This window comes from Pantherophis guttatus, chromosome 17 (assembly GCF_059756535.1).
Source record: "Pantherophis guttatus breed Tessera chromosome 17, ASM5975653v1, whole genome shotgun sequence".
Taxonomy (NCBI): Eukaryota; Metazoa; Chordata; class Lepidosauria; order Squamata; family Colubridae; genus Pantherophis; species Pantherophis guttatus.
The window spans coordinates 7,940,852-7,957,500 of NC_142079.1; the positions used below are offsets into that span (position 1 = coordinate 7,940,852).

The 16,649-nt window shown below is 45.6% G+C and overlaps 1 protein-coding gene across 2 annotated transcripts in view; it reads left to right on the top strand.

The window, feature by feature from the left end:
* The window catches only part of PI4KA (phosphatidylinositol 4-kinase alpha), a 93,127-nt gene that overhangs the window by 58,968 nt on the left and 17,510 nt on the right, over nucleotides 1–16,649 (top strand). For both annotated transcript variants that reach the window (XM_087880206.1, XM_087880205.1), the window contains exons 29-41: nucleotides 1,023–1,142; nucleotides 2,632–2,724; nucleotides 4,887–5,043; nucleotides 6,540–6,667; nucleotides 7,692–7,850; nucleotides 8,875–9,026; nucleotides 9,695–9,802; nucleotides 10,350–10,477; nucleotides 11,310–11,429; nucleotides 12,364–12,443; nucleotides 13,759–13,952; nucleotides 15,344–15,434; nucleotides 16,451–16,618. In XM_087880206.1, coding sequence (XP_087736332.1) covers nucleotides 1,023–1,142; nucleotides 2,632–2,724; nucleotides 4,887–5,043; nucleotides 6,540–6,667; nucleotides 7,692–7,850; nucleotides 8,875–9,026; nucleotides 9,695–9,802; nucleotides 10,350–10,477; nucleotides 11,310–11,429; nucleotides 12,364–12,443; nucleotides 13,759–13,952; nucleotides 15,344–15,434; nucleotides 16,451–16,618 — 1,698 coding nt within the window. The remainder of the gene's footprint in view (nucleotides 1–1,022; nucleotides 1,143–2,631; nucleotides 2,725–4,886; nucleotides 5,044–6,539; nucleotides 6,668–7,691; nucleotides 7,851–8,874; nucleotides 9,027–9,694; nucleotides 9,803–10,349; nucleotides 10,478–11,309; nucleotides 11,430–12,363; nucleotides 12,444–13,758; nucleotides 13,953–15,343; nucleotides 15,435–16,450; nucleotides 16,619–16,649) is intronic.

Genomic DNA, 16,649 nt, shown 5'->3' on the forward strand with positions numbered 1-16,649 from the left:
AATCCTACATAATATCCCTATTGTCTCAGATGGCATTGTATCTTGGAAATCCGGGAATCGGGCCAGGGGAAATCTGCAGAGCAAAGCAACAACAATAACACAAAATAACAACAACAACAAACACACACACACACACACACACACACACACACACACACACAGATGAAGTGATGAAGGTCCCACAATTTCCAAAGGCAACTTCTGTTCCATGGGTTGATTGTTCTCACTGTCAGAAAATTTCTCCTTATTTCCAGATTGAATCTCTCCTTGATCATTTTCCATCCATCATTCTTTGTCTGGCCTTCAGATGCTTTGGGAAAATAGGTTGACCCCCTCCTCTCTGTGGCAGCCCCTCAAATATTGGAAGGCTGCTATCAGGTCTCCCCTGGTCCTTCTCTTCACTAGACTAGCCATGCCCAATTCCTGCAACCGTTCTTCATGTTTTAGTCTCCAGATCTTTGATCATCTTAGATAGTTTCAGTTTAACAGAGTTTGAAGGAAGCTTGTAGGTCATCTAGTCCAACACCCACCCACCCCCATCCAAGCAGGAGACCCTACACCATTTCTGACAGATGGCAGTCCAGTCTCTTCTTGAAAGCCTCCAGTGATGAAGTTCCCACAACTTCCGAAGGCAACTTCTGTTCCATGGGTCGATTGTTCTCATTGTCAGAAAATTCCTCCTTATTTCCAGGTTGAATCTCTCCTTGTTCAGTTTCCATCCATTATTCCTTGTCTGGCCTTCAGGTGCTTTGAAGAATAGCTTGACCTTCTCCTCTCTGTGGCAGCCCCTCCAATATTGGAAGATGCTATCCTGTCTCCCCTGGTCCTTCTCTTCACTAGACTAGCCAGGCCCAGTTCCTGCAACCGTTCTTCGTATGTTTTAGCCTCCAGTCCCCTAATCATCTTTGTTGCTCTTCTCTGCACTCTTTCTAGAGTCTCAACGTCTTTTTTGTAGTGTGGTGATCAAAATTGGATGCAGTACTCTAAATATAACTGCGACTCTTTGACTTCCTTTTTTTCAGGAATATTTGAACAAGCACCAGAACTGGGTGTCTGGCCTGTCCCAGCACACAGGGTTGGCCATGGCAACCGAGAGCATTCTCCACTTTGCGGGCTACAACAAGCAAAACACAACACTAGGGGTAAGTTCTCTTCACTGTGGCCATCGTCCTCTTTTTCAACTCCCACTTCTGCGGGAACGTTTGGCTGTTTTCTTAACAGACGTTTCATGACCCACTTGGGGAACATCATCAGTATTAGGAGGGAGGGAGGAGGAGACACTGTAGAGTCCTTGGTGCTCTCTGAGCTTGGTGGTTTTCTTGCAGTCATTTCATTACCAAATTAAGTAACATCATCAGTGCTAGAAGGGAGTGCAGGGAAGAAGAGGAAGAAGAAAAAAGGGAGAAAGAGAAGAGGACTGTGGGGTCCTTGGTGCTCTCTGATCTTGGTTGTTTTCTTGCAGACATTTCATTACCAAATTAAGTAACATCATCAGTGCTAGAAGGGAGTGGGGGGAAGAAGAGGAAGAAGAAGGAAGGGAGAAAGAGAAGAGGACTGTGGGGTCCTTGGTGCTCTCTGAGCTTGGTTGTTTTCTTGCAGACATTTCATTACCAAATTAAGTAACATCATCAGTGCTAGAAGGGAGTGGGGGGAAGAAGAGGAAGAAGAAGAAAGGGAGAAAGAGGAGGACTGTGGGGTCCTTGGTGCTCTCTGATCTTGGTTGTTTTCTTGCAGACGTATCATAACCTAACCAGGTAACATTATCAGTGCAGGAGTATGTGGCGTTTGCTTGCTGTTTTTTAGATAGTGGCTTACCCTGCCAGTGTTGGTAGGTTTGTGCTTCTCTCCTTGGTAGGAGGAAACCGTGAGTTTTGGTAGGAAAAAACCCCTAAGTTTCTCCTTGGTGGGAGAAAGCCATACCCAGTAGCCCTGATGATGTGACCTAGTTCAGTCATGAAACGTCTGCAAGAAACTCACCAAGCTCGGAGAGCAGTCTACAGAATGATACCCAATAGGCAAAATCTGAACTTCCAGATGTTCAATCCTTTTCTTAGCCACTCTCTTTCATCAAAAGGGCGGGGTGATGATAGTCACGGGTGGGCTTCAAAACTTTTAGCAAGGGGTTCTCTGCCTGGGCATAGCCATGGTGGGCGTGGCCTAGTTGGCCTCCTGCACTACGACGGTGGGGGGGGGCGTTTTCACCCTTTCCAGGCTCCAGAGGCTTTCTTTGAGCCTCCGGGAGGGTGAAAATGGCCTCCCCAGGCTCCGGAGGCCCTCTGGGGGCCAAACTTCCATTAGGCCTATTTTTTGCCCTCCCCAAGCCTCTGCATACACCCTGCATTTACCTGCTTCCAAACCGGGCCATGTGGGGACTCCTGGGAGGGGAAGGGCGGGGTGGGTAGGGCCGGGCAGGAGTGGGATTTGGGGGTTCTCCGAACTGCACAGAATCTTAGCTAGAGGTTCTCCCGAACCCCCAGCAGCCCACACCTGGTGATAGTGGAGAGGATAAGGGACCAGGATTTAATTTAGTCACAAAATCCCATCCGTTTCTGGCTTCCCCCCGCCCCCCGAGCATCCATGTTCTCCCTCTATTCTTAAAACTGAAAATACGACGTGGTGTGTTGCTTCTAGGCCACTCAATTAACCGAAAGACCCACCTGCGTGAAGAAAGATTACTCCAACTTCATGGCTTCCCTGAACCTGCGCAATCGCTACGCTGGAGAAGTGAGTAGAAGAGACCTCAAGTTTCTCCCCCCCCCCCCTTACTTTTAAAAAAAGAAATTCACCCTTCTCAATTTGCATGCACGTGGGGTGCGGGGTGCATGTTTTAAAGGGGATTAGCGATGGGTGCGCAAATCTCCAAGCAAGCCACCTTCTGTTGGAAGAAAGTATGAGCAAGGATTTCCACTTTTTGGGTTTTGGATACTGGTACATAGTTCTGGAAGGGACGTGGTGGCTCAGTGGCTAAGATGCTGAGCATGTCGATCGAAAGGTCGGCAGTTCAGCGGTTCGAATCCCTAGTGCCGCGTAACGGGGTGAGCTCCCATTAGTTTTCCCAGCTTCTGCCAACCTAGCAATTCGAAAGCATGTAAAAAATGCAAGTAGAAAAATAAAGACCACCTTTGGTGGGAAGGGAACAGCGTTCCGTGCGCCTTTGGCATTGAATCATGCCAGCCACATGACCATGGAGACGTCTTTGGACAGCGTTGGCTCTTTGGCTTTGAAACGGAGATGAGCACCGCCCCCTAGAGTTGGGAACGACTAGCACATATGTGCGAGGGGAACCTTTACCTTTACCTTACATAGTTCTGAGATATTTATTTGTTTATTTAGTGTATGGAATAACATACATGGACTTAGAACGTATATTAGCACTTCAATCTAAAGTGCTTCCAGAAGTTGGCAAACTGGCCGTTTTCGGCCTCCAGAGGGGTGGGGAAGACCGTTTTTGCCCTCCCCAGATTGCTAGAAAGGCTCTGGAGCCTGGGGAGAGAGAAAAACAGGCCTTCCAGTCCCACCGGAAGTTGGCAAATGGGCCGTTTCCAGACTCCGGGGGGGGAGTGGGGAAAGCCATTTTTACCCTCCCCAGACTCCTAGAAAGGCTCTGGAGCCTGGGGAGAGAGAAAACCAGATCTACCGGGCCATCGTGTGCCAGGAGCTGGGGGAGGGGGAGTGTTGTGCGCACAGGGGCGGGGCACATAGAATTATGGGTGTGGGCATACACGCGCATGACCTCCCCTCCTCCGCGCTACCCCCGCTCCTGGCACGCGATTAGGGCTTATTTTCCGGTTAGATCTTATCTTTGGGAAAATACGGCACTAAATGCATTTGTCTGTCTGATGAAGTTAACTGGGGCTTATTTTGGAGTAGGGTTTATATTACGAGCATCCTGAAAAATCATGCTAGGGCTTATTTTCCGGTTGGGGCTTATTTTTTTTTTTTGTGGAAACACAGTATTAATATATTAATTTAATTTGGTGCAATCTCAAAACAACTGCAGCGCCCCTTGAACGCCGTCGGCATTGACCAAATCCCCATCAGCCAATTGCAAACAGCAGCTTAATTTATAACAGCTTACATCCTGCGCTGATAACCTCTCACCCCATCTGACGTCTACATCCACCTGTGGAAAGGACTCAACAGGGGATTAAAATATTCCAACTCCAGTCTAAAACATCTGGCCAATTATGACTTGGATAATAAAGGATGAATTTAAATAAATCTATATATATAAAAGTGAAAACCACTCATGCATTAATCACAAAATCTCCAGAACCGTAAAGCCTACAAACTTGAAATTTGCCACGTATGTTCCTCTTGGCTTCTAGGTGCTCACTAAGAAAGGATTTTTCGAAATGACCATCAGAGCATTGGTATTTCCTATATTATTATTAACACGCTCTGATGCTAAAGAGTTCTACTCCCCTTCCCCACCTGAAAAGAAATCTGTTCCAAATGCAAAACTCAAGCAGAGGAGAGGAGTTTCACTTTCAATTGTACTTTTACAGCAGCAAGCAGCTTTATTTCAGAACAGTTGAGCTAAGCCACGCCCAGCCTCCTTCCTGTCTCTTTCTTGCTCACACAGCAAATACTGTTTGAGTTTCCGGACACCCCCCCCCCCCCCAACTCTCTCACACACTGACAGGATGCTAGCCAGATGAGTACCGATGGATACTGCGGGCTGGGACATTCTACTCCCCCTCCCCCTCTGTTCCAACTGCCAGTTGCCTTATATTAACGCACTCCGATGCTACGGAGTTACACATTCTACATTATGTTTCAGGCTGCAAGTGTCAATTTATGAAGCCCGAGCACATAGTTTCGTAGCGAAGCACGGGTATCCAGCTAGTAAATAAATAAATGACTTCCCTGACTTTTCTAAACAGGTTGCCGGGATGATTCAATACTGCAACGCCACAGGACGGTCATCGGACCTGAATAAACTCATGGTCAAGCAACTCAGCAATGCCCTGGAAGCTGGCCAAGCAGAGAGCTATACCCAGGCGATGTTTAAGATGACCGCCTTGTTGATAAGCAGCAGAGGTAATAACGAAAATCTTAACAGGTTTTATACAGGCGGTCCTTGACTTATGGACTGCAACGGAGTCCAATATTTCTTTTGCTATGTGAGATGGCTGTTAAGTGAGTTTTGCCCCCCCCCTTTTGCGACCTTTCTTGCCTCCGTCGTTAAGCGAAACACTTGCAGTCGATCAGTTAGTCACCTGGTCGTTAAGCGAGTCTGGCTTCCCCATGGACTTTTTGCTTGTCGAAAGGTCGCAAAACGGGATCGTGTGACACCCCACCCCCCACCCCCCGGGACGCTGCCATCGTCATAAATATGAGTCAGTTGTCAGATATCTGAGTTTTGATCACGTGACTGCCATCGGTTGTAAGTACGAAAAACGGTCGTAAGTCGCTTTTTTCAGTGCCGTTGTAGCTTCGAATGGTCATTAAAGGAACTGTTGTAAGTTGAGTTATTAAGTAAGTAAGTAAGTTATTATAAAAATATGAGTGCACATAAGATAGAGGAGTGATTAAGGATGAAATCAGAGCCCTATGGCCATTCTTTGGCACTCCAATCACAATTGGGACGAGATTTTTTTGTTGCTAAGCAAGGCAGAAGTTAAGCCCGATTTTACGACCAAAGTCCAAAGTCATCCAGTTAGCTTTCGTGACTAAGGCAGGACTAGAACTCACCTTCTCCTGGTGCATGGCCCAAAGGCACTCAGCTGGGTTTCATGGCTTAACGCAGGACTAGAACTCACACTCTCCTGGTGATTGACCCAAAGGCACTCAGCTGCATTTCATGGCTTAATGCAGGACTAGAACTCACACTCTCCTGGTGATTGACCCAAAGTCATCCAGCTAGTTTTCATGACTAAGGCAGGACTAGAACTCACCTTCTCCTGGTGCATGGCCCAAAGGCACTCAGCTGGGTTTCATGGCTTAACGCAGGACTAGAACTCACACTCTCCTGGTGATTGACCCAAAGGCACTCAGCTGCATTTCATGGCTTAATGCAGGACTAGAACTCACACTCTCCTGGTGATTGACCCAAAGTCATCCAGCTAGCTTTCATGACTAAGGCAGGACTAGAACTCACCTTCTCCTGGTGCATGGCCCAAAGGCACTCAGCTGGGTTTCATGGCTTAACGCAGGACTAGAACTCACACTCTCCTGGTGATTGACCCAAAGGCAGTCAGCTGCATTTCATGGCTTAATGCAGGACTAGAACTCACACTCTCCTGGTGATTGGCCCAAAGTCATCCAGCTAGCTTTCATGACTAAGCAAGATTAGAACTCGCCTTCTCCTGGTGAATGGCCCAAAGGCACTCAGCTGGGTTTCATGACTAAGCAGAACTAGAACTCACCGTCTCCTAGTGATGAGCTAAAATCACTCAGCTGGCTTTCATGGCTAAATAACATGGACTTTTTTTTTTTTTTTGCCCCCAAGGAGCTGCTGAGAGTTTATTTATAGATCCGTTGAAAATACTACATCTTTTTTTTTTTTAAACAAAACATCTTTGTAAATTTTTCAGAAACCGATTCCCAGCTTTTACATCACCTCTGTTGGGGCCCTCTGCGTATGTTCAACGAACTGGTCATGCAGACTGCCCTTGCTTGCTGGGAGTGGCTGCTGGCCGCTAAGAACGGCATAGAAGTCCCGGTAAGTTATGAGTTAATTTATAGGATCAGTTTTCTCTGAAATGATGTTTCTGGAACAAGCAATATATTTGGGCAAACGTCCCCAAATTTAGTGTGGCGTGGTTTGCTGCATTTATATCATGGAATGATATTCACTCTGATTCTCTCTCTACCCGACATTTATGTTTATATTTATACATATTTAGGTGTATTTATTTGTATCCTACCTTTATTACTTTTACAAATGACTCAAGGTAGCAAAAATATCTAGTACTTCATCTTCCTCCTATTTCCCACACAATAGAAATGCTGTGAGGTGGGGTTTGGCTAAGAGAGGGAGACTGGCCCAAAGTCAACCTATATGTTTTATGCCTAAGGAGAAACTAGAACTCATTGTCTCCTGGTGATTGGCCCTAAAATCACCCAGTTGGGTTTCATGCCTAAAGCGGGACTAGAACTCACAGTCTCCTGGTGATTGGCTTAAAGTTACCCAGTTGGCTTTCATGCCTAAGGTGGGACTACAACTCACAGTCTCCTAGAGATTAGCCCAAAGTCACATAGCTGGTTTTTATAACTAAGGCGGAACCAGAACTCACAATCTCCTAGTGATTGGCTCAAAGTCACCCAGTTGGCTTTCATGCCTAAGTTTGGACTAGAACTCACAGTCTCCTGGTGATTGGCTCAAAGTCACCAACCAGCTTTCATGTCTAAAGCGGAACTAGAACTCACAATCTCCTAGTGATTGTCACAAGGTCACCCAGCCAGCTTTCATGCCTAAGGCAGGACTAGAACTCACAGTCTCCTAGTGATTTTCTCAAAGTCACCCAGCCAGCTTTCATGCCTAAGGCAGGACTAGAACTCACAGTCTCCTAGTGATTTTCTCAAAGTCACCCAGCCAGCTTTCATGCCTAAGGCAGGACTAGAACTCACCACCTCCTGGTTTCTACTTTAACCCACTGGAACAAATTAGCTCTTTAAGTATATTTATAATAAACTTTAAAAATCTGCTGCACCCAAAAAATAATAATTCTTTTGCTTCTCTTTAGTTCATGAGAGAGATGGCCGGGGCGTGGCAAATGACGGTGGAGCAGAAATTTGGCGTCTTCTCCACCGAGCAGAAAGAAGCCGATCCTTTAGCCGCCTCCGAAGAGAGCCAACCGAAACCATGTCCACCGGAGGTCACCCCACATTACATCTGGATAGAAGCAAGTATCCTCTCCCACCCCCTTAAGAAGGCAGCTTTTGTTTTGTTCTTTTTTTTTTTTTTACAGCAGAGGTAGCTAAGAAGACCTAGCTAGGAGAGACTCTTATGGCCATCATAAACCAAAAGGGGATAATATTTACTTATTCATTCATTTATTTATTTCCTGCCCATCTTATTTTTACAAATCACTCAAGGCGGTGAGGATATTCAATACACCTTTCTCCTTTTTCCCCCCAAAACAATCCTAGGGTGAAACAGAGTGATTGGCCCAAAATTACCCAATTGGCTTTCATGATTAAGGTGGAAATAAAACTCACCCTCTCCTGGTGATTGGCTCAAGGTCACCCAGTGACTTTGATGCCTGAGGCGGGACTAGAACGAATTGTCTCCTGGTGATTGGCCGAAAATCGTCCAGCTGGGTTTCATGCCTAAGATTGGGACTAGAACTCACCCTCTCCTAGTGATTGGCCCAAAGTCAGCCAGCTGGGTTTCATGCCTAAGATTGGGACTAGAACTCACTGTCTCCTGGTGATTGGCTCAAAATCAGCCAACTGGGTTTCGTGCTTAAGATTGGGACTAGAACTCACTGTCTCCTCGTGATTGGCCCAAAGTCAGCCAACTGGGTTTCATGCCTAAGATTGGGACTAGAACTCACCCTCTCCTGGTGATTGGCCCAAAGTCAGCCAGCCGGCTTTCAAGCTTAAGGTGGGATTAGAACTCACAGCCTCCTAGTGATTGGCCAGATGGCTTTCATGCCTAAAATGGGAATAGAACTCTCCTGGTGATTTGCCCAAAGTCACCCAGCCAGCTTTCATGCCTAAGGTAGGACTAGAACTCACAGTCTCCTGCTTTCTAGTCTAGTGCCTTAACCGCTAGACCAAACTGGATTCATCGCTATGGAGGAATCTCACCTCCCATCGACAACCCTCATTCCCTTTTGAGTTGGCCCTCACCATCCTGCAGGAAAATCAAACGTTGGCTTGTTGGACAGACAGCCGTCTTAACTTTTGGTTCCACATCTACAGTTTTTGGTGCAGAGATTTGAAATCGCCAAGTACTGCAGCTCGGATCAAGTGGAGATCTTTGGCAGCTTACTCCAGAGGTCCCTGTCTCTGAATATCGGTGGATCGAAGGGGAGCATGAATCGCCACGTGGCAGCCCTCGGACCCCGTTTTAAGTAAGTGAGACCCTCCCCTGGATATTTCTTCGTTTATTTTATTTCTTTCAGAGGCGGGCGCCTGCACGAAGAATATCAAAGAGAGAATTTGTTTGAGTTTGCCTGTCAGATTTGCCCAGAACTGATTTTCTCGGGTTCTCGCAGCTGTCCCCTCTTCCATTTTTAAAAAAAAAGAAAATATAACATCTATATTTATTAATACCGTGTTTTTAATTCCCTGTTTTTCCAAGGGGATGAAAAGGAGGCTCTTGATATTCCCCCCTTGTTCTTTTGCTCATCGAAATAAAGGGAGAGGGGGATGCAACATTGCTTTTATCATTCTGCCATTTTGCTTTATATTTATAAGAGCCACGGTGGCACAGTGGTTAGAGTGCAGTACTGCAGGCTACTCCCTGCCGACTGCCAGCTGCCTGCAATTGGCAGTTTGATTCTCACCAGGCTCAAGGTTGACTCAGCCTTCCCTCCTTCCGAGGTGGGTAAAATGAGGACCCAGATTGTTGGGGGCAATAGGCTGACTTTGTATCCCACTTAGAGAGGGCTGGAAAGCACTGTGAAGCGGTATATACGTCTAAGGGCTATTGCTATTATATTGCACAGATCTCTTCCTATTTAACCCTTTTGAGCATCCTGCCTAACGATCCTAATGGAATTATTTTGGACTCCTTTAGGCTCTTAACGCTGGGACTGTCTCTGCTGCATGCCGATGTCATCCCAAACGCAACGATTCGCAATGTCTTGAGAGAGAAGATCTATTCCACAGCTTTTGATTACTTCAGGTATTTGCCCTTCTCTTTCTCCTTCCTTCTCCTTCCACTTCTCATCCTCTTCCCCTTCTCCTCCTCCTCCTCCTTCTCCTTCTCCTTCCACTTCTCCTTCCTTCTCCTTCTCCTCTTCCTCTTCCCCTTCTCCGCTTCTCCTTCATTTTCCTCCTCTTCCCCTTCCCCTTCCCTTTCTCCTCCTCTTCCCTTTCTTCTCCCCCTCCTCCCTCCTCCTCCTCCATGGTGGGAAAAAGTGAACTGAAAGTTGAAAGGGAAGTCCAGCTCTATTCTGATTGATTGATTGATTGATGGTTTACAACCTAACAAAAATGCAGGGAACCTACAAACAATCGTGAAGCAATAAAAGGCCATCCCAAATAGTAATAGGACCCTTGACTGCAGAAACATAAAATCTTCTGATTACATCAGAGATCAGATGAGGAAGGAGTAGGGGAGCCCCCAAAGCTGGTTCCCAGAACACCCCAAGACACAAATGACCTGCGAGGTGTGCGTTTTCTTGCCAAAATGCCTCTCCTATCCTAACGTTGTTTGCCCTCCGTTGAAGTGCCGCCCCCAAGTGTCCAACTCAAGGAGACAAGAGGCTGCGCGAGGACATCATCGTCCTCATCAAGTTTTGGACGGCAATGTTCTCCGACAAGAAATACTTAACCGCCAGCCAGCTTGTGCCTCCAGGTACGTGTTTCATAGGTTATGGTAGGAGAAGAGCAGGCAGAGATAGAGGAGTGGAGTTAAGCAAGTCATTAGCCTAGAATCGTTACGTTCCCACAAAGGGTCTAAGCCCAATCCCTCCAGAATTTATTTGTATCTTGTCGTTTTAACCATTCAGTCGTGTCCAACTCTTGCCGGCTTTATAGGCAAGTGCTCTCCATGCTACCCTGTCAAGCTCAACTTCTTTCAGTTGTTAGATTTATCAGATCTTTGTATCAATTTTTAATGCTATCAAGCCAGCGAGTTCTTTGCTTGCCCCTTTTTCTTGCTCCACTAACTATTCCTAGCATTGTTGACTTCTTCAGTGAATTTGCATGCATGAGACAGCCAAAGTAAATCAGACATGATCTATAGAATAGAATAGAATAGAATAGAATAGAATAGAATAGAATAGAATAGAATAGAATAGAATAGAATAGAATAGAATAGAATAGAATAGAATAGAATAGAATAGAATAGAATTCTTTATTGGCCAAGTGTGATTGGACACACCAGGAATTTGTCTTGGTGCATACACTCTCGGTGTACATAAAAGAAAAGATACATTCGTCAAGAATCATAAGGTACAACACTTAATGACAGTCATAGGTGCTTAAGGTGGACTCCGCCTTCCATCCTTCCAAGGCTGTTAAAACGAGGACCCAGATTGTTGGGGACAATGTGCTGACTCTTAAACCGCTTAGAGAGGGCTGTAAAAGCATTGTGAAGCGGTATATAAGTCCTAAGTGCTATTTCTGTGGCTATCGATTGTCTGGCTTGGTACCAAAGGGATGCTTTTTTTAAAAAAAACCTTTAGATAACCAAGATACCCGGAGCAATCTCGACATCACCGTGGGGTCCCGACAGCAAGCTACCCAGGGATGGATCAACACCTACCCTTTATCCAGCGGCATGTCGACCATCTCCAAAAAATCAGGTGTGTCTTGCTTTATCTTAAGTACCACTAAACTCCTGTTTAAGCCTCACAACCACCGAGGCAGGTAGATTTGTTGTCTGTGAATGCCTGGCCCAAGTTTGAGCAATGAGTCTTTACAGCAGAACAGAAAACAGACCTTCTAACACAGGGGTCTCGAACCTTGGCAACTTTAAGCCTGGCGGACTTCAACTCCCAGAATTCCCCAGCTGGGGAATTCTGGGAGTTGAGGTCCGCCAGTGTTGCGGCCCGCCAGCAGATTCGGACAGTGAGGTGGTTGGGGAGGAACGTGGACCAGTCCTGGAGTCTGGGGAAGGCTCAGACAAGGGCTCTGCGTCGGAGGCAGAGAGGGGGCCAAGGTTGTTTGGTAGTTCTTTGCTGCCTCCGGAGTCTGACATCAGCGAGGCAGAGGAACAGTGGGAGCATGTTCCCAGTGGGAGGATGCGCAGTGCTGCCAGAAGACAGGAACAATTAACAAAACAGGGTCGACTTGTGAGTAAGGCTTGGAGATGATTGGCCCCTCTCATAAAACATAAAAGAGAAGCGAATGGGACGTGAGCTTTTGCAGGAAGCAATTAGTTCATCTGGTCGGGAAAAGCTCATTTGGTTGGTTAAAGCTGTGGAAAAGCTCTGTTTGACTCTGTGCTAAGTTTGGCCTTGCCCTGCGTGTGGCAATTAGTTCTCTGGCAGCATTCCAAGGGAGATAAGGTGGGTGTTGGTAAACACTCCCCTGATAGACTGTTTGAGAAGCCTTTTGGGAAGCCGGATTCACTTAACAACCGGGTTTACTAACGTATCAACTAACGTATTAACAAAAGTCGTAAAATGGGGCAAAAAATTTCACTGAACAACAGAAATCTGGGGCTCAGTTGCGGCCGTAGGACAATCTGTACATTTAACAAATAATTAAACTCACGTTGTGTGATGTCTTTCGAAGGAATGTCTAAGAAGACGAATCGAGGCACTCAGCTCCACAAATACTACATGAAAAGGAGAACTTTGCTCCTCTCACTTCTGGTAAGTCCCTTCTCCTAAATCAGGGGTCGGCAACCTTAAACACTCAAAGAGCCACAAAGGTCCTAACCGGAAGCCCCCCGTTCAATTCTGGAGCCGAGCGGAAGTCCGGTTCCCCCACCATAGAGTCTCCTCCTAGCGCAGCATCCTTTTTCCTCTACCTGTCCTAACCGAAAGCCCTATCAATTGTGGAGCCGACTGGCGACAGGGAGCTGCAGCAGAGGGATGAAAGAGCCACATGCGGCTCCAGAGCCGCGGGTTGCCGACGCCTGTCCTAAACTGAGCACCGACCCAGTTCCTTGTAATTAGCGAAGCCTCGATTTTACAGGCTACAGGCAGTCCTCGATTTATGACAGTTCAGTGAGCGACCGTTCAAAGTCACAACTGCACTAAAAAAGAAGAAAAAAGTCGCTAACATGGGGCAAAGCTCACTTAACAAATGTTTCGCTTAGCAACATAAATGTTGGGCTCGATTGTGGTCGTAACTAGAGGACTATCTGCAATTGAGAGAAAAGGGAGACTGTCTGTTAAATGACAATATATGTAATTGATGTAATGTATATTATTTATTTGGCCCCAGCGGGTTGTTTCAAGAGTTGCAAACCCATCCTATTTCACCCTTCACATATATATATATTTTCCCCTTCTTGAAATCATGAAAATTATTTGGGCACATCTCTCATATCACCAGAAATTGAGTGTGACTCAAGAGACCCTTGAACTTTGATAAGTCAAAACGTCTTCTGCCCCAAATCCCCTTCCTTCCTTCCCTTCCCTTTCCTTTCCTTTCCTTCTTTCTTTCTTTCTTTATCTTTCTTTCTCTTTCTTTCTTTCTCTTCCTTCCTTCCCTTCCTTTCTCCCTCCCTCTCTTTCTTTCTTTCTTTCTCTTTCTCTCTTTCTCTTTCTTTCTTCCTTCCTTCCCTCCCTCTTTATTTATTTATTTCTCTCTCTTTCCCTTCCTTCCTTCCCTCCCTCTTTCTTTCTCTCTCCCTTTCTTCCTTCTTCCATCCTTTCCCTCCCTCCCTCTTTCTTTCTTTCTTTCTCTCTTTTCCTTCCTTCTCTCCCTCCCTCTTTCTTTCTCTCTTTTTCTTCCTTCCTTCCTTCCCTCCCACCCTCTTTCTTTCTCTCTTTCCTTTCCTTCCCTCCCTCTTTTTCCTTCCTTCCTTCCTTCCTTCCTTCCTTCCTTCCTTCCTTCCTTCCTTCCTTCCTTTTTTCTTTCTTTCCATCTATCCTGGCCAATGTTTGTTTGTTTGTTTTATCAAAATAATTTCAGTACAACTAGTTAAAATGCCCGGCACTGTCTTCCTTTCTTTCAAAGGCTACAGAGATTGAGCGCCTCATCACTTGGTATAATCCTCTTTCGTCTCCGGAACTGGAGCTGGACCAAACGGGCGAGAACAGCGTTGCCAATTGGCGGTCCAAATACATCAGCCTGAGTGAGAAGCAGTGGAAGGATAACGTGAATCTGGCCTGGAGCATCTCCCCTCACCTTGCGGTGCAGCTTCCCACCAGGTGAGTCCCTTGCTCTTGGTTACAAAACTTTGGATTCAGGTAGCCCTCGACCAGCGACCACAATTGAGCCCAAAACACCCATTTGCTAAGCTAGACTGTTATTAAGTGAGTTTTGCCCCATTTTACGAACAATTTGCTAAGGAAATCCCAGCACTTGTTATGTTAGGAACACCGTTGTTGTTGTTGTTGTTTTTAAATAGTATTTACTGAATTTTCCAACATTTAAAACACAAAACACATATTTACACTTATAACAGCTTTTCCATATCGGTATCAATATCTTTCCTAACAATCATATTGACAAAAATTCTATTTATATCTATCACTATCCTATCTTATATCCTTATTTAAATTATAATAATATATTTCTTATAAATTTTACATTATGCTTTTTACAACTTATACCTTAAGTTTTACGTTTACTCTCAAACCAGGAATACCATCTATTCCAAATTTGATAGTACTCGGTTTCTTCCCCTCTCCTTCATTTCCATAGACAGTCTATCCATTTCTGCACGTTTATAGATTTTCCTTATTATCATGTGGTCTGGAGGAGTGTCAGTCCGTTTCCAATTCCGTTGTTAAGTGAATCTGGCTTCCCCACTGACTTTGCTGGTCAGAGGATCACATGATACCCCCCCCCCCCGATCACTTGCATCCGTCATAAATCCGAGTCATTTGCCAAGCAGCCAAATCTTGATCACATGATCATGGGGAAGCTGCAGGGATGAAATGTAAAATTGGTTACTACCGGTTCTGTGGGCGTGGCTTGGTGGGTGGGTGGGTAATGTGACTGGGTGGGCGTGGCCAACTTTTTTTTTTTTTTTAACTTTTCAAAGCATTTTTTCTAATGCTTTGAAAAGCCACTGGCGATCAGGCAACTCAGCTGGGATCGTCAGAGACTTTTCAAAGTCTTTTGAACCACCTCTTCAGCCAAGAGGTTGCAGAAAAAAATGCTTTGAAAAGCCTCTGACCATCCCAGCTGAGCCGCGCGATCGTCAGAGGCTTTTTTTTTTTTTTTTACTTTTAAAAGCATTTTTTCGTCGGAAGAGGTTGTAGAAAAAATGCTTTTAAAAGTAAAAAAAAAAAAAAGCTTCTGATGTTCGTGCGGCTCAGCTGGGCTTGGTGGGGGGGGATGCAGGGATTTTTGCTACCGGTTCTCCGAACCACCCGCCGCCATCGCTACCGGATCGGGCGATCTGGTCCGAACCGGGAGCATTTCACCCCTGGGAAGCTGCGATATTCAGAAGTGAGAAAAAGGACCATAAGTCACTCTTTTCAGTGCCCGTTGTAACTTGGAATCGTCACGAAGGGAACTGTTCTAAGTTGAGGACTACCTCAACTGGTCGTAAGTAGAGGACTACCCCGTTTGTCTCCTGATGGTTCCTTAGATTTAAAAACACAGAAGCAATTGGGATGGAGGTCACCCGTCTGGTTCGCTTGGACCCTGGAGCTGTGAGTGACGTGCCGGAAGCCATCAAGGTAGGCCTTTGAAGACAATCCAGCTTTTGATCAAAACTCTGGCCACAACATTGATTCAGGTCTTGTTTCCAGTGATAAAAGGGTCAGGTTGATTTGGCTTTGGTTAACCACAGTGGGTGGAGCTACCCATCCATCATCATCATCATCTTTTAATGACCCCATAATCCCTTGAGGGGATGGAGCAATGGTGAAATCCAATTTTTTATTACTACTGGTTCTGTGGGCGTGGCTTGGTGGGGGTGGCAGGGGAAGATACTGTAAAATCCCCATTCCCTCCCCACTCCTAGGGGAAGGATATTTCAAAATCTCCATTTCCTCCCCACTCCTGGGGGAAGGATACTGCAAAATCTCAAATGAGGACCCAGATTGTTGGAGGCAAGAGGCTTATTCCTATTCTATTCTATTCTACTCTACTCTACTCTACTCTACTCTACTCTACTCTACTCTACTCAATTCAATTCCATATTCTATTCTATTCCATTCCATTCCATTCTGTATTCTATTATATTCTTTATTCTCTATTCTATTGTATTCTATTCTATTCCATTCCATTCTGTATTCTATTCTATTCTTTATTCTCTATTCTATTGTATTCTATTCTATTCCATTCCATTCCTTATTCTATTCTATTCTATTCTATTCTATTCTATTCTATTCTATTCTATTCTATTCTATTCTATTCTATTCTATTCTATTCTATTCTATTCTATTCTATTCTATTCTATTCTATTCCATTCCATTCCATTCCATTCCCATGGTGGCACAGTGATTAGAATGCAACATTGCAGACTAACTCTTCCCATACATCAGCAGTTCGATCCTTACCAGCTCAAGGTTGACTCAGCCTCCTATCCTTCCGAGGTGGGTAAAATGAGGATGCAAATTGTTGGGGGCAAGAGGTTGACTCTGTAAACCGCTTAGAGAAGGCTGCAAAGCACTGTGAAGCGACATATTAATCTAAGTGCTATTGCTATTGGGGTTCACATGTGGTTCTTTCCCCTCCCCTTGCTTTTCAGTATCTTGTTACTTGGCACACCATCGATGCCGATGCTCCAGAGCTCAGCCACATCCTGTGCTGGACCCCCACCGACCCACCGACGGGCCTCTCCTATTTCTCCAGCATGTATCCTCCTCATCCTTTGACAGCTCAGTACGGGGTGAAAGTGCTCCGATCTTTCCCGCCGGTAAGTAAGACGTTTGCCAAAAAAAGTTGTT